Here is a 23,342-nt window from a genome sequence, read left to right as displayed (position 1 = left end):
TTATTTATTTATATATATATATATATATATATTTTGAGACGGAGTCTCGCTCTGTCACCCAGGCTGGAGTGCAGTGGTGCAATCTTGGCTCACTGCAACCTCCGCTTTTCAGGTTCAAGCGATTCTCCTGCCTCAGCCTCCTGAGTAGATGGGACTTCAGGCGCGCACCACCACACCCAGCTAGTTTTTGTATTTTTAGCAGAGACAGGGTTTCACCAGATTGCCCAGGCTGGTCTCGAACTCCTGACCTTGTGATCCGCCTGCCTTGGCCTTCCAGATTGCTGAGATTACAGGCATGAGCCACTGTGCCTGGCCCAACTCTTCCATTTCTGTATTAAGACTAATGACATTCTTATCTCTTAGTTACTCAGGCTTATAAACCTGGTGTTATATGTGTACCCTCAGTCTCTTTTTCTTGAATTACCTGGCCAGGATTTCCAGTCAGTTGCTAAAGTCACCTAGGTCACTGATTTAGTCATACACATGTATGTTCACATACTTTCTTATGGTCTCAGCCATTTCTTTTTTACTCCCTAGTTTAGGACTTAATTATTTCATTATATCTGATCTATTATAATAACCTGCTCACTGATCCTAGTTCTAGTTTCTCTTCTGGTTCATTCTGTTTGGCCAAAAGATTGCTTTTAAAACACACATGTGATGACTATTACTCTCTTTGTCAGTAAACTATACTTCCTACCAAAGCAGTTCTTCACCCGTATATTCAGGTCCCTTGCCTACCTTTTTCCCTTTTTCCTGTGTACCCTAGATTATAGCCAAATCAGACTATTTTATTTTCCAGTTCTGCATCCAGACCCTGCTAGAATTTTCTTTTCCTCGCCTATTGAAACTCTGTTTCACTATCGGTGCATATCCTAAATATCAAATCTATATTAAGACTTTCTAGGTTTCTTTTCTACATAGGATTCACCTGCTCTAAATGTACAGCACCTAAGATAATTCCCTCCAAGTCCACAGTAGCTGTTCATGAATTCATTTTAAACTCCCTGTCAGATACAAAACTTTGAGTTTTGACTTGGTTGCCTGCTCCAAGCAACTTGAAATTTTAGGAAATAAGTAGTAATGCAGCATAGTATTTTAGGAGTACAGCTCAAGCTCCACCATTTTCTAGATTTGTAAACTCAGGCGTTGCCTCATCTTATGCCTTAGTTGTGTTATTTGTAAAGATAGTGGTTCCTAGTTCATTGAGATTGTTGTAAGGATTATAATGAGCTGATAAGCATAACAGTGTGTACACGAAACCTGTCACATAGCAAATGCTCAACAGCTGTAATTAATTACTTACAGAGCATCAGTGGATTGAGTGGAGTGAAGTGGGAAAAATTGGCAAATTTGGTCCCTTTCATTACCCCTTGGTTCCTATTGACTTCTTGGGAGCACATGTGCTCTATACAAAATGGGGAGAGTGAACAACACTGGGAACTTAATTAAAGGTTTATAGAGGCACTCCACTATCATTTGAGTCATCCTGTGTTGGCTGTGTAAATATTCAAGGGACATCAGAATGTGGAAAAAACAAGTCATGGGATTTTTTTTCCAGTAATCAGTTAGCCATCAGGTGTTCATTGCATTCTACTTTATACTCAAAGGCATTAATGTAGGATCAGAACAAATGTAAGACTTGGTGTCTGCTTTAAAAAAAACTTTAGCTTTTTGTTATGGACATGAGATTTGCACACATTAACACTATTGGAGATCATTGAAACTGGAATTAGAACTGGTAGACTATTACTGAGTTTAAGGAAGAGCTAAAATAATACAAGAAGGAAGTCTTTTCTGGACGAGATGAAAACTTGAATGTTTCTTTGAACATTGGACAGTATTTAAAAAGGTGGTTCAAGTTGTTCAAGGTTTTGAATAAAGGTTTTAAAAGATTCTGGTTTTATGTAACAGCCAGCAGATAAGCAAGGTGGGAGTAGAGTGTGTATTAGGAAAAGTTTAAGAAATGATAAGTAGGTCGGGCGCGGTGGCTCATGCCTGTAATCCCAGCACTTTGGGAGGCCGAGACGGGCGGATCACGAGGTCAGGAGATCTTGACCATCGTGGCTAACATGGTGAAACCCTATCTCTACCAAAAATACAAAAAATTAGCTGGGCGTGGTGGTGGCGCCTGTAGTCCCAGCTACTCGGGAGGCTGAGGCAGGAGAATGGCATGAACCTCGGAGGTGGAGTTTGCAGTGAGCTGGGCTCCTGCCACTGCACTCCAGCCTGGGCAACAGAGCGAGACTCTTGTCTCAAAAAAAAAAAAAAAAAAAGAAAGAAATGATAAATAATTTTTTGTCATCTCTCTGTAAATGAGACATCACTTGGAAATCTTTTTTAACCTATGATAATTTAAGAGTCTTATAATCATATTAAGAAATCTTGTTGAGAGTGCTTTGGTGTGGGAGTGCCCCCTTCTTCAGATTTGTTTACCTCAGCTTATATATGTATATTTGTAACTCTAATTCTAATAATTTTAGGTGACTTTTTAAAAACCTATAGGAATAGATACATTTATATACATTTACCCTTTTCTGCTTTACAGAAGATGAATGGTCATCTCCGGTTATTGAATATTGCCTGTGCTGCAAAGGCTAAGTGGAGACAGGTTGTGCTGCAAAAGGCTTCCCGCGAGTCCCCTCTGCAATTCAGCCTTAATGGAGGGAGTGAGAAGGGATTTGGTATTTTTGTTGAAGGAGTAGAACCTGGTAGCAAAGCTGCTGATTCAGGACTGAAACGTGGTGATCAGGTAAGTAAATAACCAACCACTTATATTCAGGCCTTCTTAAAAGTATTATGCCTGCTGCTTTTGTTCTCATCTTCCAGAAAGCGTGATCAGTTTAAGGAAATATTTTTCTGAGCCTGTTTTTAGAGGTAGTATCTGCATATGGTTTATTTTTAAAATGTATTTGTCATATATTTATTACTTTTAATGGAAAATTTGGTGTAGTGTGGCCAGAAATAACATGGTCTACCGAGCTCTATCAACATGACCTCCTTTGAATGGGCCTGCCTATCCTTCATGGATTAGGACACTGTATAAGCTGGCAACTTGAGAATACTCCAGAACCATCAATATATGAATTAGCACCCTTGCAAGTTTTGAAGGCGACAGCACTTCTACCTCATAGTACTCTCAAATGTAAGTGGCTGCAGATTACTGAAGGTTATGGTAATCATTAAATTATGTTTCTATGGTGACATAACTATATCCATAAGCAAAGTGAGCCAAGTGGGGGACTTGGAAAAAAGACACTCTTTGGAATTTGATGGTGATTTTTTTTTTCTTTTTGGTATAGGCATTAGGTAAGTATAGAGCAGCCTATTCCAAATGTGATCTGCTGGCAACTTTGTTACATAAAAGATGCAGTTCCCAGGCTTCTCTCAATCCTGTTAGTCATATTGACCACATTCTTAAGCAATGATGTCTGAACATCTGTATTTTTAACAAAGCTCTCTAGATCAGTGGTCCCCAACCTTTTTGGCACCAGGGACCAGTTTTATGGAAGACAGTTTTTCCACGGACCAGGGAGTTGGGGCTGGGGGGATGGAGATGGCTTTTGGATGAAACTGATCCACCTCAGGTCATCAGGCATTCAGACATTAAATTTTCATAAGGAGTGCCCTAGATCCCTTGCATTTGCAATTCTCAACAGGGTTCACACTCCTGTGAGAATCTAATGTCACTGCTGATTTAACAGGAGGTGGAGCTCAGGCGGTAATGCTCACTGGCCCACTGCTCACCTCCTGCTGTGTGGCCCAGTTCCTAACAGGCCATGGGTCTGTGTCCTGGCGGTTGGGGACCCCTGCTCTAGATGATTCTCACGTACTTCAAAGGGTGGTTTCCCAAATCTGCCTGATCATCAGAATCATTTAGGAAACTTGCTTTCTCCCCATTTAAAATTTTGTTCTTTCGTTTTAGAATGTGAGCTCATTCATATTATGAAAGGTTCTACACTCTAGAACAGTGATTCTCAACTAATGGCAATGTCTGCAGATATTTTTTATTATTATGACTTGGGGATTACTACTGGCATGTTGGTGGACAGAGGCCGAGGATGCTGCTAAACAGCCTACAATTCCCAGGACAGCTTCCATAATAGAGTTTTCTGGGCCTTACCCCAGACTACTCATTAGGAATGTCTAATAGTTAGGATCTTGTAATCAGTGTATTTATTGTTCAATTATTTGTATCACAGACACATTTAATAATCTAATTCTTCACACACACACACAAGTGAAATCCATTCTTGAGAATGACATTTATCATGCCTTTACTTCTTCCTTCAATCTTCCCAACTGCTGTTGAAATGATCTGAGATTTTAGATCTACATTATTGTTATTTTTTAACATTATGTGTCTTCTGTTTCAAGAAGGCTTTTGATGTTTGCATTAAGTTTCATAAGCTTTTAAACAAGTATTTAGACATTTACACCTGCTTAACTGATTTCATTGATCACTTCCATTTCATTTGCACTGTATATCCCCATTGTTTCAATTCATTTCACAGTTATCTTTGGTACTTCTTTTAGTACTTTTTTTAAGGAACAGATGGGTGATACAGTATTATATGTTCTTGCCTTCCTGAAGATACTTGTGTTCAATGGAGCGTAACATTTTTTTCCCGCAGTGACTTTATCCTCAGAACGCTAAAGTCACAGAAAACTATCACATCAACTTAATGTTGCCCAAGAGAAGTCCAAACTCTTTGCGCTTCTTTTGTAGGTACCTTTTGGTTATCGTCCCACAATGATGTTTATTATAGATTCTTTATTCTTTCTCCTTGGAACACAGAAATTTCATTGAGATATGTTTTTAAAAATAGGTCTCTTTTTATTATTTTTGCATGGTACTAGATAGACATTTTATTGCATAGATGCAAGTCTTTTTTCAACTCTGGGAATCTTACTTCTATGGAATTTGTTTTTCTTTCCCTAATATTTTTTCACTCTTTTTCTTATCCTTTTGAAATTTTTATGTTGATCCCCTAGATCTGCTCTCTGTTCTGACTAGTTTTTGCTCATTATATCTTTTTATCCTTTTCCCTTAGAATCAATACTTCTTAAAATAAACTGCTTCTATGATTCTGAGGTATAGCCAAATTGGGGAAGCCCTGTTGTGAAGGTTCAGCAGTGTTTACCTGGAAGAAGAACCCATTTCAGTTGTGCTTCTTGCTGTTTGGCTCCTGATTCAATCAGTGGCAGAAAATCATATTAAATATATTTAGAGTACTCCCTTTAAAAGAATTACCTCTCTTTGAAATGCAGTAAATTTACATTGAGAATATTTGACAAATTTGTATATACATTTGCAGGCAATAATTTTTGTGAGCTGATGTGCCATGATTAAATGTTTTCCTTCATAAACCATCTGGTGTGTGTATTTTTTAAATTTCCTCAGTATGATCCCAGAGGGCATTAACTTTAAAAAAAAAATGTTTATAGTAAAGAATTTGGAAAATACAACAATATAGAGAAAAAGAAAAACAGTAGTCCAGCTTCTCATAGAGATAACTTGTTCACATAGGAGTAGATTTTATTCAAGTTTCATTTTATTTATTCACTATTAAGCTTTTAAGGTTGTAGGAGTAACTAATACTGTTCTGTATTAATTTGTGTTTTTTAAATACTTTTAAGATTATGGAAGTAAACGGACAAAACTTTGAGAATATTACATTTATGAAAGCCCTTGAAATTTTGAGGAATAATACTCATCTTGCACTTACTGTGAAGACCAACATTTTTGGTGAGTTTTGTTGTAAAAATTGCCTGAACTGTTTCTTCTTAATTTGGTAATAGAAAAGTCACTACAGTGGAAGAAAAGATAGTAAAATGTAAACATGTTTTTGTCTGAGCTCTTCAGCTAGTTTCAGAATCTTTAGTGTTGAACTATTATGTATTCTAGAATTTTCATTTTTCATTATGTTTTTAATTATTTTGATAGAAAGTAAGTTTTAAAATAGGTGTGCAGCTACCTTCTGTTAGTCATTTATGAAATTCCTATTGAGCATGTATTATGTACTCTGCTGGAGGGATACTGAATGAAACATAGAATGACCTGAATAAAACTAAGAAGTCATAATCAGGCATTTTTTCCCCCCAGCTAGTGTGCAAAGTAGTCTACTTCTAATCTTTAAGCCAGCTTTCTGAAGTAATATGAATGCCAGATTAGCTGTTTTATGGAAATAAACTGAGTAAAGCATTGACTTAAGTACTCAGTGAATTACAGATTTCTAGTAAGAGCATACTCTACCTTTGTGTGGGAAAATGATTACAGTGCCTCTGTTGTGTTTTTATCATGTTTTATTTAAATAAAACCAGTGATTAAGCTCATACTTTTAACCAAATCTACTGTTCTTTTTTTTAAACTTTTAGGAAAGATTTACTGTGATTTGATTGCCTTAGACCCTTTAGGATTTTTGCAGAAATTCTGAAAAGAATAACAGTAAAAATCATATAGCAATTGAAATAACAAAGAAAATTTAAGAGTCTTTATGAAGTAGGGAGGAAAACAATCTCTAGGTTTTTTAGGTTACAATTTGAGAAGTAAGAGTTGGCTTAAAAGCTATGCCTATGGAAAGGAAGTGTGAGTTTTATTTTTTTCACTTTGGCTTTCTATATTGTGCTTAGTCATAATGAAAAATGAAACGTGGGGTTTTTCCTCTTTTTGAGTCCCTTTGACTGAATTACATCATGTTAAATCTGGTATATAACTGTCAATTGGCAATTTAGTATTATATTACTTTAGCATAGAATAAGTAAGTAAGCCTTCAGAATTTTTTGATTTCCTGGAGTTTGGACTAGTATCTAGAAATGCCAACTTCTAGGTTAAACGAAAGAGATTTCCAGTTTCGAAAAATATGAAAGCAGGACTTGCTCTCTTACTTTGAGCAAATTATTTTGTCTTTCCAAGCTTCAATTTCTCTAGCACGATTTCCTAGGTTTCTTCTAAGTATCTAATACCTTTAAACCTTTTGTACCCGTCACATAAAGATTACTAACTGGTATTAAATATTCTGAATAAAAATACAGAGATAGTGTGAACCCCCCTGAACTCTGGGACACAGAAAAGTAGATCTGAAGGATGCAAAAGACAGAAGCCATACCCTCAGAACCCTTTGAGTAGTGGGAAAACAGTTGGCTAACAGAACCCTAGGTTGGATATGGCAGAGGGTAGAAGTTACATGGTGCCACAAAGGGGGAACATAGCAGTCACCTCTTTCTTCCTTACCCTAGGTGGAAAGCTAAGAGAAAGCGAAATACCTCATGTTTAGATTTAGCAAATGCACCCAGAGAAGAAAACAGCTGGCAATCTCAGTTTACTCTCTTTCTATTCTGGAATTTTAATTTATCTATTAAATTACAAAGGAATATTCATAAAATTTTGGAGAAATGAAGTATTTTACTCTAGATGTGGTGATGCCCATAATAAAGCCCTAATAACTCTGACATTACCATGAAATAGAGTTGAGCAGTTAGGTCACCCTATATCAAACTCACACTGAGGACACCTACAAAAAGGAAAGCTGTGACCAGAAGACATTGGTTCAGTGATACTGAGAGGTGAAGCCAGCTGGACTTCCTGGGTCAAGTGAGGACTTGGAGAACTTTTCTGTCTAGCTAGAGATTGTAAACGCACCAATCAGCACTCTTTAAAAACGTACCAGTCAGCGCTCTGTGTCTAGCTAAAGGATTGTAAATGTACCAATCAGCACTCAAAAACACACCAATCAGCCCTCTGGGTCTAGCTAAAGGACTGTAAATGCACCAATCAGCACTCTCTGTCTAGCTAAAGGATTGTAAATGCACAATCAGCACTCTGTAAAAATGCACCAATCAGCGCTCTGTGTCTAGCTAAAGAATTGTAAATGCACCAATCAGCACTCTGTAAAATGGACCAATCAGCACTCTGTAAAGTGGACCAATCAAGCACTCTGTAAAATGGACCAATCAGCAGTATGTGGGCAGGGCCAAATAAGGGAGTAAAAAGCTGGCCACCCCAGCCAGCAGTGGCAACCTGCAAGGGTCCCCTTCCACCCTGTGGAAGCTTTGTTCTTTCGCTCTTCACAATAAATCTTGCTGCTGCTCACTTTTTGGGTCTGCACCACCTTTAAGAGCTGTAACACTCGCCACGAAGGTCCACGGCTTCATTCTTGAAGTCAGCAGGACCATGAACCCACCGGAAGGAACAAACTCCAGACACACCATCTTTAAGAGCTGTAACACTCACCGTGAAGGTCTATGTCTTCATTCTTGAACTCAGTGAGACCAAGAACCCACCGGAAGGAACCAATTCTGGACACAACACCAGAGCAAACCATTCTCAGTCCTTTTATATTACTTAAAACTGACGATCAGGGATCACCAAGTATAAGGAGAATAAGGATCATTGAGAGGGTGTGGTAGAGACCTAATGAGTGATCTTATAGATTCTGGAGAAAATATTTAAAGAAGAGAAGAAAAACATTTCTAGAACACTGCACAGAGCAATTTAAAAATTTATCCCTTGAGAGGCAGAGCTTGCAGTGAGCCGAGATTGCACCACTGCACTCCAGCCTGGGGGACAGAGCGAGACTCCGTCTCAAAAAAAAAAAAAAAAAAAAAAAAAAAGAAAAAAAAATTTATCCCTTGAAACAGGAGCAGGATATTAATAAACAACAATCATTGAGAAAGAACTCTTACAGACAAAAACATTCGTTTGAAAGAATAGATAATATAGTTGAGAAAAATCTCCCATACTATGGAACAAAAAGACAAAGTAAAATTAAGCTCTATTCCAGGATACCTAAAAGAAAATGTAAGGAAGAAGATATTTAGGAAATAATAGCAGAGAATATCCTAGAGTAAAAGAAGGATATGACTCTTATATTTCAAAGGCCTCACTATGAGCTGAGGAAAATGTATTAAAACTTGTGTCAACTTTGTACTTCCAGTATTGACTGAAGACAACTTAAAAGAGCTAGACTAAATATGAAAAACTATAAACAAACATAACAATCCAAAAAGATAGTGAAAAACTCTGGATGTGTCAAAGCCTTTTCCCACTCCTGGGACCGTATCCCAAAGTGATGTCTTTTTTTCCAGGGCCATTTCCCATCCATAGAATATAACTGAGAAGAGCTCCTTGATAAACTTAACAGGTTTGTAGTTTACTGCCACCAAAGGATAAAATTGTAGCATTACAACCTTTGTTAGGATTGAGACTTTGAAAACCTCTCTCTGAAGTGGATGTGTGCTGTACCTAACTGACCATCTAGGTGACCAAGAAAAACTTATAAGTTTTGGCCCTGGACTTAGATTACAGGTGCCTGACAAAAGAAAATAAATACCTTCTTTAGAGGATACTAACAGCAACTTGTTATTTCTAAAAATAATTTTTTAAAAACAGAGTCAAGCAAAGATTATGAGACACTCTTAAAAGTCAGTATGAGCCAGAACCAACAGAAACAGAAGCACAGTTGCTCCAGATTATCAGACACAGATTTTAAGTTTGCTATCTTTTATGTCCATGAAGATAAAAATCAAATTAAGTGTTCCATTTCCAGATAAGATGGAGTAAACACACACCACCCTTCATCTCCCACTGAACTTAGACAGAATCATGACCCACTTAGTTGAGAACTCTGAAAAGCAAATAGCAACAGGCAATTCGCAGAAGAATACCATAATTCAAAGTACCACCACCAGCAGTGAATTCACTATTATTTTAATTCTAGTATGCCCTAGGTTGGACTCAAGGCAACCTAAAACCTGGATGTGAGTATTGTGGTACAGACAGAGATCCAGGAGAAGCCTGGCTTGAGGAATGAGAAAAGGGAACTCCTACTAGTAGCAGTTGTCCTGTGGAGAAAAGTGACACTGCTTTTAGGCTTCATTGAATTCTAGTTTTCATGCAAGTGCTCACAGCCATCTAAAGTTCTCTTTCTCCTCAAAGAGTCCCTCTACCTGACCCACACCTCATGGTTAGATTTAGCAAATGCACCCAGAGAAGAAAACAGCTGGCAGTCTCAGTTTACTCTCTTCCTATCCTGGAATTTTAATTTATTCCTCTCGGCTTCCACAGCTTTCTAACATCTTTAAAAATCCCACTTCTAGCCAAGCATGGTGGCTCATGCCTGTAAGCCTAGCACTTTAGGAGGCTGAGGCGGGAGGATCACTTGAGGCTAGGAGTTCTAAGACCAGCCTAGGCAACATAGTGAGACCCGGTCTCTACAAAACACCAAAATTTAGCTGGGCATGGTAGCGTGCACCTGTAGTCCCAGCTACTTGGGAGGCTGAGGCAGATGATCACTTGAGCCCAGGAGTTCAAGACTATAATGAGCTGTGATTGTGCCCCTGCACTCCAGGCTGGGCAACGAGCAAGACTCTTGTCTCTAAATCCAAAAATCCCGTTTCTCAGATAACTTGTCTTTTTAAGTTTTAATAAAAGTAGTAAGTGCCTACATTTTGAAAACTAAAATACTAAAAATAGATATACAAGGGAACCATACTGTGTACAATATTCTGTGCTTTTTCACATCAGTTCATACAGACCTACTTGTTATATAATTTTTATTATTACATAGAATTCTATTATTACCATAATCTGTTGAGTTAATGTCATATTGATAGGTATTTTAGATTGTTTATAGTTTTTGCTATTAACAGAGATATAAAAATTATTTGTACTTTTATGTTCATATAGATCCATCTATATGATACATTTCTCAAAGTGGAATTACTTTTCACAGACACTGCAGGGTTTTACTTTCTGAAAGTTTGTCACGATCTATGCTTCATCAGTGTATAAGAATGTCTTGGCCGGGCATGGTGGCTCACACCTGTAATCCCAGCACTTTGGGAGGCCCAGGCAGGCAGATCACGAGGTCAAGAGATCGAGACCATCCTAGCTAACTCTGTCTCTACTAAAAATACAAAAATTAGCTGGGCGTGGTGGCATGCGCCTGTAGTCCCAGCTTCTCGGGAGGCTGAGGCAGGAGAATCGCTTGAACCTGGGGGGCAGAGGTTGCAGTGAGCCAAGATCGCACCACTGCACTCCAGCCTGGCAACAGAGCAAGACTCTGTCTCAAAAAAAAAAAAAAAATTTCTGCAGTGGGTATAATCAGTCTTTTAAATTTTGATATACATTATTTAATAACAAGGTTGAGCACCTTTTTTGTGTGTTTTGGCATTTCTTTTCTATAAAGTCTTTTTTTTTTTTTTTTGAGATGGAATCTCACTCTGTCGCCCAGGCTGGAGTGCAGTGGCATGATCTCCATTCACTGCAAGCTCCGCCTCCTGGGTTCATGCCATTCTCCTGCCTCAGCCTCACAAGTAGCTGGGACTACAGGTGCTCGCCACCATGCTAATTTTTTGTATTCTTTAGTAGAGACGGGGTTTCACTGTGTTAGCCAGGATAGTCTCAATCTCCTGACCTCGTGATCCACCTGCCTCGGCCTCCCAAAGTGCTGGGATTACAGGCGTGAGCCACTGCACCCAGCCTCTGTAAAGTCTTTTGAGTTCATCTGCCCCTTTTTATATTGTTACTCATCTTTTATTGACTTGTTTCAGCACTTTATAAATCAAAATAGTATCTTTCAACTGAAAAGTTGAAAGTATTTTCCCCAAGTGGTTTGTGTTTTGACATTTGTTTCGTGTGTTTGTGAACGCATATACACATATGTAGGAAGAGACATTTTTAATTTTTATGTAGTCAGTTTTATTAAGCTTTTATAGATTCTTTGGCACTTTTGATTCATGTACAGTGTCTGATATTGCTGTTTAATAGCATTGTAGTTATGTGTACTCACTATCCCTTTATTTTTGTTCCTGTTTTTTTAATTTAACACAATCATTTCTCTTCTTTAAAACAAACTACAAGCTCCACAGATTTTTACTTATAATTACATACTCAGGTCCAGTGGAGAAATTTAACAATTTTTTTTTTTTTTTTTTGAGACCGAGTCTCGCTCTGTTGCCCAGGTTGGAGTGCAGTGCCTCAATCTCGGCTCACTGCAACCTCCGCCTCCCAGGTTCAAGTGATTCTCCTGTCTCAGCCGCTGGAGTAACTGGGATTACAGGCATGCGCCACCATGCCCGGCTCATTTTTGTATTTTTAATAGAGATGGAGTTTCAACATTTTGGCCAAGCTGGTCCCGAACTCCTGACCTCAGGTGATCCACCCTCCTCAGCCTCCCAAAGTGCTACGATTACAGGCATGAGCCACCACACCCAGCCTAATTTAACAATTTTTAAAAATAATTCAGTTACCTTATATACACACTACAAAGGAAATCTGCCCCTTCAAAGTTTTCCTGTTGCTCTAACAGAAAATTTGAATACTTTAGCATAGCATTATTTGGCCTCATCTCTACCTTTTTCTCTAGTCATTTTAATTTTCTTGAACTTTCCTTCTACCACAGGGACTTTGAACTTGAGATTTTCTCTACCTAAGATTACTCATCCTTTGCCTAGTTAAAATCTTCTCATCTTTCTGATTTCCTTTTAGAAGATGACTTGCTTAAGGAAGATTGCCCTTTCCTACTGTTTTAAGTAGTTCCTTTGGTTATGTTTTATGCGTCTTAGACTGACTGTAAGTTCCAAAACAGGAGTAATATACAAACATCAAGTGAAGTTCCTGACGTATATTTATAGGTTAACATTTTTTGAATGAATGTCTGAATTTTAGATTTAAAAAGTATTGGCCAGTCGTGGTGGCTTACCCCTGTAATCCCATCACTTTGGGAGGGCGAGGCAGAAGGATCGTTTGAGCCCAGGAGTTCAAGACTAGCCTAGGAAACATAGTGAGAACTCATCTCTACAAAAATAGAAAAAATGAGTTGGGTGCAGTAGCACATGCCTGTAGTCCAGCTACCCAGGAGGCAAAAGTGGGAAGATCACATGAGCCCATAAAGTCAAGGCTGCAGTGAGCTGTGGTCTCCAGCCTGGGTGACAGAATGAGACCTGACCCTGTTTCCAAAAAATACATACATAAATGTACATATATACATACACACACACACACACACACACGTGTGTGTTTTATTACCGTATGGCTTAAAATAAAGTGAAATTTGTAAAATATTTTTCTTTATTTTAATCATGCAGACTTTATGGAAGGTAACTTCTAAAAAGTCTCCATCATTTTGAAAGCAGAAAAATGTGCTTTTCATAAACTTGCGCTGTGCTTTGGTAATGTGGTATCATCCTTCTGTTGAAACCCTCAAATCAGTCCAGATTTTATAAGTGAATACCAAGTTGTAAATGCTTTAATCCATTCTTAAGGCTTTATCCATTTCTGTCTTACTTGTAAGTTCTTTGATTTTGTGGGAAACTCTTACTTTCCTTTTCTGTTGTTTTCCAAAAAAATTCTCTGTGATTGGATTTTTCAGTGGGCATATTTACACAGTTTACAGCTTAAAAAATAAAAAAAGGTGCAGCATATACTGCTCAAAGCTGTATGTAATGACAAGCTGAGTGTTTGCTTCCACAGCTCATGCAGCTGAAGCCATTTAAGTCTATTCTAAGAATACACAACCACTATTTCTCTGTAATTCAGACTTCTTCAGGCACCATGACTCGTTTCTAGATATTTAACCTTATACAGATTTATCTTTGCCTTATCCCAAGGAGACGTAGCCATCCTCACAAGGCAAAAATTTGGTGTAGGCAAATAGATTGCTAAGCAGGTAATTTCCCAAATGTACCTGCACCCTCATTAAGGATGAAGTAATTCACCAGACTTAGTTAGACTTGACAGAAAGATATCTGAGGCCTGGCACGGTGGCTTAATGCCTGTAATCCCAGCACTTTGGAAGGCTGCGACGGGCAGATCTCTTGAGCCTAGAAGTTTGAGGTCATCCTGGGCAACATGTCGAAACCCCATGTCTACAAAAAAATACAAAAATTAACCTGGCATGGTGGCACACTCCTGTAATCCCAGCTGCTCCAGAGGCTGAGGTGGAAGGATCACCTGAGCCCAAGGAGGTCGAGGGTGCAGTGAGCCCTGATCACACCACTGAACTCCAGCCTGGGCAACAGAGTGAGACCCTTTCTCAAAAAAAAAAAAAGGGGAAAAAAAGGGCCAGGCATGGTGGCTCACGCCTGTAATCCCAGCACTTTGGGAGGCTGAGGCGGGTGGATCACCTGAAGTCGGGAGTTCGAGACCAGCCTGACCAACATGGAGAAACCCCATCTCTACTAAAAATACAAAATTAGCTGGGTGTGGTGGTGCATGTCTGTAATCCCAGCTACTCGGGAGGCAGGAGAAGCGCTTGAACCCAGGAGGCAAAGGTTGTGGTGAGCCGAGATTGCACCATTGCACTCCAGCCTGGACAACAAGAGCGAAACTCTTGTCTCAAAATTTAAAAAAAAAAAAAAAAAAGCAGTATCTAAGATATGATTGGTTGTTTACTTGTTTTTACTTCAGACCACTGAAGTGGATATTTTTTTAGCAGCTTTACTGAATGACATAGCCTCATAAGTGTGACCGTGAGGAATCGTTACATATTACCGAATTTAAATTACCAAAATTAGGCCGGGCATGGTGGCTCATGTCTGTAATCCCAGCTCTTTGGGAGGCCGAGGTGGGCAAATCACCTGAGGTCACAAGTTCGAGACCAGCCTGGCCAACATGGGGAAACCCTATCTCTCCTAAAGATACAAAAATTAGCCGGGTGTGGTGATACATGCCTGTAATCCTAGCTACTCTGGAAGCTGAGGCAGGAGAATCGCTTGGACCCGGGAGGTGGAGGTTGCAGTGAGTTGAGATTGCGCCACTGCACTCCAGCCTGTGCGACAGAGCAAGACTCTGTCTCAAAATCAATCAATCAGTCAATAACCAAAATTACTGTTTTTGGTAACAGTAAAAATAAAAGTCCGGCAAAGCTTTTCTCATCTAAATTTTACAATCTGAACCTGACTGCAGTAGTCAGGTCTCATCTCAAGTGACATATGTAGTTATCCCTTGGTATAAGCATAGGGTTGGTTACAGGACCCCCACCCCATGTACACCCAAATTTGTGCATATTCAAGACCCATAGTTGGTTCTTCAGAGCCATACGCAGGTTTTTGCATCCCAAGAATACTGTATTTTCAATCCACGTTTGGTTGAAAAAAATTCAAGTATAAATGGACCCACATAGTTCAAATTGATGTTGTTCAAGGGTCAGCTGTATTATGAGAAATAACATACAATAGAACATAAATGTCTGTTTCTATAAAATTAGTTGATTAGCAGTTATATTACTTATCACCTAAATAGGAACCTCTGTTTTTTTCAGACTTGCCTGCAGCCTGCCCACTTCCTTTCCCTCTCCCCCCACTGACTTTTATTAGTGTTGGGCAACATCAGAAGTATAATCAGGTATAAAAACTAAAGAAAGAAGAAGATATAGCTGCTAAAGGATGGGTAAATACTTGACAGTGTTTAGTTGAATGAGACTGAGAAAGTTCAAATAATGGAAAGTCACTGTGTTTATCCTTAAAATTTGTTGTTAGTATAAAAATTTTCTGAAGAGAAGAAATGAAATGACACATTTGTTTTATTTCCACAGTGTTCAAAGAGTTACTTTTTAGGACTGAACAAGAGAAATCTGGTGTTCCTCATATTCCCAAAATTGCTGAAAAAAAAAGTAATCGCCATTCTATCCAGCATGTGCCAGGAGATATTGAACAGACATCACAGGAGAAAGGAAGTAAGAAAGTTAAAGCAAATACTGTTTCAGGTGGAAGAAACAAAATCAGGAAGATTTTGGATAAAACACGATTTAGTATCTTGCCTCCAAAGCTATTTAGGTAGGTAATGCCAATCTTAGCCATGCAGGAATTTTCATCTTCACTGTAAAGTTTTTATTTGGGGTGGGGAGAGACTTCGGTAAGTTTTGCTTTATTATATAACTAATGTATCATAAAGTCTTCAAACAGTACTCAAATAAGAATACATTTGAACTTCTCCCTGTCACTTTCATGAAGTTACCACTTTCAGATTATAGAATAGCATTATTTTGAATTTTGGGAAAGACTGTCCATTTTATTTTATGAAATCTATTTTTAAATATTTTTGGTCCAGTTTTAGTCTCCTGATCTCTACAAATTGTACACCTTAAATCTTGGGACTCATTCACCAGTTTTTGTTCTTTTTTTTTAATCATTTTTCCTTTGTAGCACCATTTATTCCTTCTTGAATTCTAAAGCTGAACTTTTTAATCAGACCTATTTCTATTTCCAAAATGGGATATCACCAAAACGTAGTAATACTTGAAGATTTTAAATGTAAATTAAGGTCTGTAAAATACCGACAGAATTAGTCCACTAAAGTGTCATGATTGGCGATAACTCTAGTATATATTACATTAGCAACTTCCTGAAGCAATTACAAAAGTTCTCATCAAGAGCAGTACAATACTTAGCACATAGTAGGCACTCAGTTTATATTTATTGAATAAGTTAAGACAGTGAATAATCAGTGAATGAAATAAAGCAAGTTCAAAAAATACATTAAAAGAAAATATTTATTTGCCTCCTGAAAGTTCCTGGTAATTGTGCCAGATTATAGTTATAGAAACAAAAAGAGATAGTCCTTACCTCTGAGAAATTCACATCAGGAACCCTTATTCTGTACACATTTATTATATACTAAGCCAGAGACTGGAAGATAAATAGATCAAGGTTCTTATCCTCCAAGAGTTGATAATCTAAGCAAATTGCAAAGTTCTCACGTTACAGGTTAATAAGTGGAGGCAGGAACAAACTTGTTAGGTTTGAATAGATTGTGTTTCTGTGTATATAACTAGAGCTGGAGCAAGAGAAGTAGGTTATGAGGGACCTTGAATATTATGCTAAAGATAATAGACTTCATTATGTCATGACAGGGAGCCATAAGAAGACATGTGATTTGATAAGATTTGTTCTTTTAGGAAGACCTCTCTGATGGCTGTGTTAGTGATTTGGGGTTGTGGATACAGCACAATATAGCAGTGATAGCAGAGAGAACAATTGGGGGGCAACTTGGAATTGTGTCAACTCTTATCTTTAATGATAGCTATTTTTAAATATTTTTTCAATAATTAAAAATCTCGAAGATTTTCCCATCAGAAATGCTCGTCTTCCAGAGTTCTTATTTCCAGTCAGGGGAACACATTTTCTCCTCATTTAATTTGGAACTCAGAGGATTAAAATACCCTGAGCTTTTTCTAAAAGTTCATTACTCATTCTGTCCTCGAGGTGAGTGGCTTATAAAAATCATTACTTTAAAATACCAAAATTTTTTAATGTCAAGTGTACTGTAGCAAACATTATAAGAAAAGGCATGGTCTCACAAATGGGGATTGAGTAAGGAGAATGTTAGAGGGGCCAGCGCACACTGAAGAGGTCAGGGACAGTTGGGGATGACTGGAAGTCACTGTGGAAAAGGGACAAAACCGAGGATCTAGAAGGCAGAAAAGAACGCATGAGGAGAATTCCTCAGGGGGTAATGCCCTGAGTTCCACTTCCAGAAACCTTAATGGGTTTTGTCTGGAATAGATCTGTCTCCCATTAACTGCGTCTCATTTTTACCAGTGACACAGTTGTGACATGTATCGTCTAAAGACAGACAACACTGTAATTATAACTCTCTTCAACTTGTTAGTATCACATTCTAACCAGCTGTACTCAAGTTTTAGGCAGCTAAATCAGTATCTCATCTCAACATTATCCTTTGGTGAGGGGTGTGGGAATTAGTTACTGTACTGAATTCTGTCTTTGGTTACAGCAAGAGGTGTAGAACTGAGGTCGCCAGGAACAGTCAGTTGAGTATTTTCAAGCATTATAACTTTATATGGGTACCTAAAAAAGAGGACTATCTAGTAAAAATAGTTTTGCTTAAACTCAGAAGGGATTATTGGGTCTCTTGCTTTGTGCCAACAAGAAAACGCTTGGTTATGAATATAAATATGAATAAAATGCTGCGCTGCAGAAGTTTATATTAACCTGTCTGTCCCTTCCAAACATGTTTCCAAGGTGTAAAATGCTAATTATTTCAGCCACATAAATACAGAAAAAATAGGTTATCTTGGAAGTCAAAGGTTTCTGGAGCCTGTTTTGTTGGGAGAGCTGTCTTACCTATCAGACTGGCCTTTTTGCATTTTTGAGAATTTATCTTATATTTCTTGAGAGTCATCTGAAGTGAATTCAGGCAATTCCTTCTGCTACACAAAAGTATACTACTCTTTAAATATAAAGCACTCTCAGAAATCAAATAGGAAAAAAAATCACTGAAACTTCAATGGAAAAATAGGCAGAAAACATGACTCAGATGATCTGTATTGATATTGATCCAGGATATACAGTTTAATACTGGATACCATTTGTTTCCTCACAGATTGACAAAAAGAATGGTCAGGGACAGAATTGATCATGTAATAAGTTTGTAAAAGTTTAGACTGGTGTGCTAATATAAAAGTTTAGACTGGTGTGCTAATATAAAAGTTTAGACTGGTGTGCTTTTCTATTAAAAGCTTTAAAAGTGGCAAAATTCTGGCTGGGCACGGTGCCTCACGCCTGTTATCCCAGCACTTTGGGAGGCTGAGGTGGGCGGATCACTTGAGGCCAGGAGGTTGAGACCAGCTTGACGAACATTGTGAAAGTCCAGCTCCACCAAAAATCAAAAAACTAGCTGGACGTGGTGGCGTACACTTGTAATCCCAGCTGCTTGGGAGGCTGAGGCAAGAGAACTACAAAAATTAGCTGGGCGTGGTGGCACATGCCTGTAATCCCAGCTACTCGGGAGGCTGAGGCAGGAGAATGACTTGAACCCAGGGAGATGGAGGTTGTGGCGATCGAAGGTCGTGCCACTGCACTGCAGCCTGGGCGACAGAGTGAAATTTCAACTCAAAAAAAAAAAAATTAATTAATTAATTTTATTTTTAGTAGCGATAGGGCTTCACCATGTTGGCGAGGCTGGTCTGGAACTCTTGACCTGGAACTCCTGATCCACCTACCTCAGCCTCCCAGAGTGCTGCGATTACAGGTTTGAGCCGCCACACTGGCCAATAAATATTTTAAAATGACAAAATTCTTTGATTCAGTAGTTCTGTTTCTAATAGTAATTAGATGAAGATTTATATATAGATGCTCTAAGTTGTTTTATCTATACTAAAACAAAATTGGAACACCCTAAATGTCCAACTACGAGGATTGGTTAAATAAATTCTACTATACATCAGAGAAATGACTAGAAGGAAAAATATCAAAATGTTGATTGTGGTTTTTGGAAGGCATGGTTTCATAGGTAATTTTTCCCTTCCTTCTCTGCTTTCTTTCTGTATTTTACAAGTTTTCTTCTTGAACATTTGTTATTTTTTAATTGAAAAAAATGTTTAATGAGTTCAGTTTCACAATTTCTGAGCATCTCCTGTGTGCCAGACCTCTTTGGAAGAGGAACGAAGAAGAGAGACTTGTTCTCTGCCTTTAGCAGCACTTAGTTCTGTAAGAGTAGAGGATGAGTTGTCACAGAAAATAAAGAATGTAAGGAAAGAACAAATACTTGAGATAAGAATAGTTAATTCCAAAATCCCAAACAAACCGTGATATAATTTTAAAAGAATGTACCTAAAAATTAAAGTGAAAAATGTTACTAGTTTGAATTACATCTGTAAGTTAAGACAGAAATATGGTTTTTATTGACCTAAGAATTCTTCACATTTCAGGAAATCTGTTCTTCTATTTTAAAAATCACGCAGCTTTTATTTTGTTTTTAAAATCACAGTTGCCTAAGTAACATCTCTGTGTTACTCATTGTAACAATCCCAGAAATAAACTCCCTTGCTTGCTTAACAGGAATTGTATTTTTCCTCCCCATTTCTTGTCAACATATTTTTTGTTTGCTTTTTAAATATTGGGATTCTTTTTTATTTACATATTGGTGATATTTATGTAGCCTTTTTAGTTTCATAATATGAAACCAAGTACTTTTATCCTAAGTAAATTTAGTGTTGGGGAAGTATTGAGGAATTTTTTAAAATGATTTTGTTTCTGTTACTGCATCACCTTTTCAGGAGACTGTTTTGGTAAGAATGATACAATTACTTGCCAAATGGGCTTTATCAACTCAGCTTTCAAATAAGCATGGATGTTTTGCCAACTAAATACCGTTTCATTCATGGCATAGCATGGATTGTACATAGCAGTATAGTTTTCATTTATGCACCTCACACTTTAATTACTACGAATTTGTAACCAGCTTTACATATTTATAGCTGTACAGTGTTGTCTCTGTTGAGCATTCAAAAGCAGAAGCGATGTTAAATAGCATCAGTAAGAGATATAAAGACTTTTCATATTTTCTGTACGTCTTAATTTGTATAGTGATTCAGCTTGCTGCAACTGGTGCAGTTAATTCCCTTTAATAGAAAATTGTAAGTTTTTAACATTGTTAAAGTTGCTTCTACTTCATTATTAGTAGGACTGGACAGCCTCTTCAGTGGTTTGCTTCCTTGGATTGTTATTGCACCCTCTGTGTCCAAAAGTTGATGTGTTGAAATTCAGAAGTCAATTAAAGAAAGACTGTTTTTTTTTTTTTTTTTTTTAAATTATTTTCTGTATAATTTAAATACCTTTGGAAGCCCTTTTTCCTCTTATGTTCTCTTACCTAACCTTAGAACATTTAACTCTAATCTTTAGGAATACAAACCAAATTATAAGGAGTCAATTTAGAGTAAATGCAAATTATTAATCAGATGAGAGATCTCCTTTGCCTTATCTGTCAAATTAAACTGCCTTCTCTCCCCAGGAAAGCACTTCCTGTTTCTATGGTACCTTTACTCGGACCTGCCTCTACTTTTTAATATAAATTGAGTAAAATAAATAATTCTCCCTTCTGGGTTTGTACTATTCTCATTTTATTTTATTTTTATTTATTTATTTTTTTGATACGGAGTCTTGCTCTGTCACCCAGGCTGGAGTGGTATGGCGTGATCTCAGCTGTCTGCAACCTCTGCCTCCCGGGTTCAAGTGATTCTCCTGCCTCAGCCTCCCGAGTAGCTAGGATTACAGGCACGCGCCACCCCACTCCTGTCTAATTTTAGTATTTTTAGTAGAGACGGGGTTTCGCCATGTTGGCCAGGCTGGTCGTAAACTCCTGACTCAGGTGATTCACCCGCCTCCGCCACCGAAAGTGCTGGGATTGCAGGGGTGAGCCAACGTGCCCAGCCCTATTCTCATTTTAATTTTTGTAAAAGTAAGTCCATTCTTAAGAATTAAAGTCCTGTTTTCCTTCACACCACAACATTCGCCTATATTACCTAATTTTTTCAGTATTCCTGGGGGAGATAGTATTGCTCACATTTACAGATGAGAAAACCAAAGTTTACAAAGAGAATGAAATTTGCCTGAAGTCAAGCAGCTAGTAGCTCAGATCTGCCTGACATCAAAGCTTGCCCTTGAAACACTAATCTTTGCTTTCTTCCATGTCTCTGCTTTTCTCTGACTCTTCAGCTCTGTCATATCCTGGCCCTCTCTTTCATGTCTGACTATTAACAGTCCTTTAGCGGTTTATTTAATAGTCCAACTTTCCATCTTGCATAGTTTTCTAATCTACATAAAATCCTATATTTTACATCTAACATAATTTAAATGTATTCCATATTATTCATTTATAATACTATACCTTAATCTTTTTCATGATAATAGGTAAGTATTCTGTGATACTTCTGTTTGTATGCATAGCAAGTACTAGGCAGAATGCTGCATTTGATAAAATATAGACAAGAATTAATAATAACAGAGCATTGGTTTTAACGTAAGTACAACCCTTAGAAGTAGCTTTTGGTTATTGATGTTGATGGAAATTTTTTTCACTGCTATCTTACTTTTTTTTGTAGGACTGTTTTGCTTAAAAGTAAGCTAAAATTTGGGGGTATCTAAAACCTAAGTGACAGTGTTTGTTTCTTTGTTTTTATTTTTTCTCAGGTGGATTTAGAAGTTGCCTATGTCACATTTCTAAAATATTTTAAAGGAAGAATATTTTGTTTGCTTAAATAATTAGACTTGAGAGATTAAATAAGAAATAATGTACTCTTAGAATGAACTTTAGAGACTGTAATTTTCATAATTCTATTTTTTTTCTGGTCCAGTGTTTAAAGACCACTCTTACTTTGTCACTTGACCTTGGCCCCATTATTATCTACTACCTGCCATAGCTTTTGGTTTGAATGTAGACTCCATCTGTTTCCTAGAGGATCACCAAGATTTTGTGGAGAAAGAGAACACCTTGCTATGGTGTGGCTGTGCATTTTTGGATACATATATTAGTGTCCACTAAAACTGGTAAATTTGAAGGGTTCCCTAAATACTCAGACTCAGTTTCTTCACCCAAACTGGTAGACACTAAATAAGACAATTTAATTAGGATGTAGTAGAATTACTTAGTTGTATAAGTAAGATTTTATTTTAATGTAATTGTTAAAAATTTTAGTGCCATTTTCATCATTACAATTGTCTTTTAAAAGTTGCTGTAGTATTTCAGTTGTTTAAATCACCTCTTTGAATTGGTTCTTTTATGCCTTAGTGCACAAGGAACAGAAATGTTTACTACTTAAGTACTCTCAAATACTTTAAAGTGATATATGACATTCTTTTGAAGTGATGGAGGCCTAAGCCAATCACAAGATGACAGCATTGTGGGAACAAGGCACTGTAGGCATAGTCTGGCTATAATGCCCATCCCTGGAACACTCTCATCCAGCAGCCCTGATCTCCTGCAGCCTACTACCAGTATGTTGGATTTCTCCAATCCTTCAGGTAATTTTCATATGTGATTTTATATTGCCATATTGGTACCAAATGAACAAATAGATGGTTAAGCCTTGTGCAGCAAATACTAGAGTTACTTGCAGCCCTTTTGACTCTAGATTATGACTTGATGCAAAAAACTAAAGGGAGATTGATTTGTTCTGTTAATTTGAATGGTACTTCCTCTAAAGTGAAACAGAAGTACATAAAAAAGAGAATACCTCTGGCCGGGTGCAGTGGCTCACGCCTGTAATCCCAGCACTTTGGGAGGCCGAGGCGGGCGGATCACGAGGTCAGGAGATTGAGACCATCCTGGCTAACATGGTGAAACACCATCTCTACTAAAATACGAAAAATTAGCCAGGCGTGGTGGTGGGTGCCTGAAGTGCCAGCTACTTGGGAGGCTGAGGCAGGAGAATGGCATGAACCCGGGAGGAAGAGCTTGCAGTGAGCCAAGATCGCACCACTGCACTCCAGCCTGGGTGACAGAGCGACACTCCGTCTCAAAAAAAAAAAAAGAAAAGAAAAAAGAGACTACCTCTAACCACAGAATTAGGTATCTTTTAGTAATCCTAATTTAAGCAGTAGAA

General features: G+C 37.9%; 1 protein-coding gene across 8 annotated transcripts in view; it reads left to right on the top strand.

Moving 5' to 3' along the window:
- Nucleotides 1–23,342, top strand: part of RAPGEF6 (Rap guanine nucleotide exchange factor 6) — a 218,444-nt gene that overhangs the window by 148,563 nt on the left and 46,539 nt on the right. For all 8 annotated transcript variants that reach the window (XM_055299339.2, XM_055299340.2, XM_055299343.2 and 5 more), the window contains 4 exons: nucleotides 2,549–2,752; nucleotides 5,641–5,749; nucleotides 15,537–15,777; nucleotides 22,604–22,761. In XM_055299339.2, the coding sequence (XP_055155314.1) occupies nucleotides 2,549–2,752; nucleotides 5,641–5,749; nucleotides 15,537–15,777; nucleotides 22,604–22,761 (712 nt within the window). The remainder of the gene's footprint in view (nucleotides 1–2,548; nucleotides 2,753–5,640; nucleotides 5,750–15,536; nucleotides 15,778–22,603; nucleotides 22,762–23,342) is intronic.

This window comes from Symphalangus syndactylus, chromosome 11 (genome assembly GCF_028878055.3).
Source record: "Symphalangus syndactylus isolate Jambi chromosome 11, NHGRI_mSymSyn1-v2.1_pri, whole genome shotgun sequence".
NCBI lineage: Eukaryota > Metazoa > Chordata > Mammalia > Primates > Hylobatidae > Symphalangus > Symphalangus syndactylus.
This window is presented reverse-complemented; position numbering and strand designations above follow the sequence as displayed.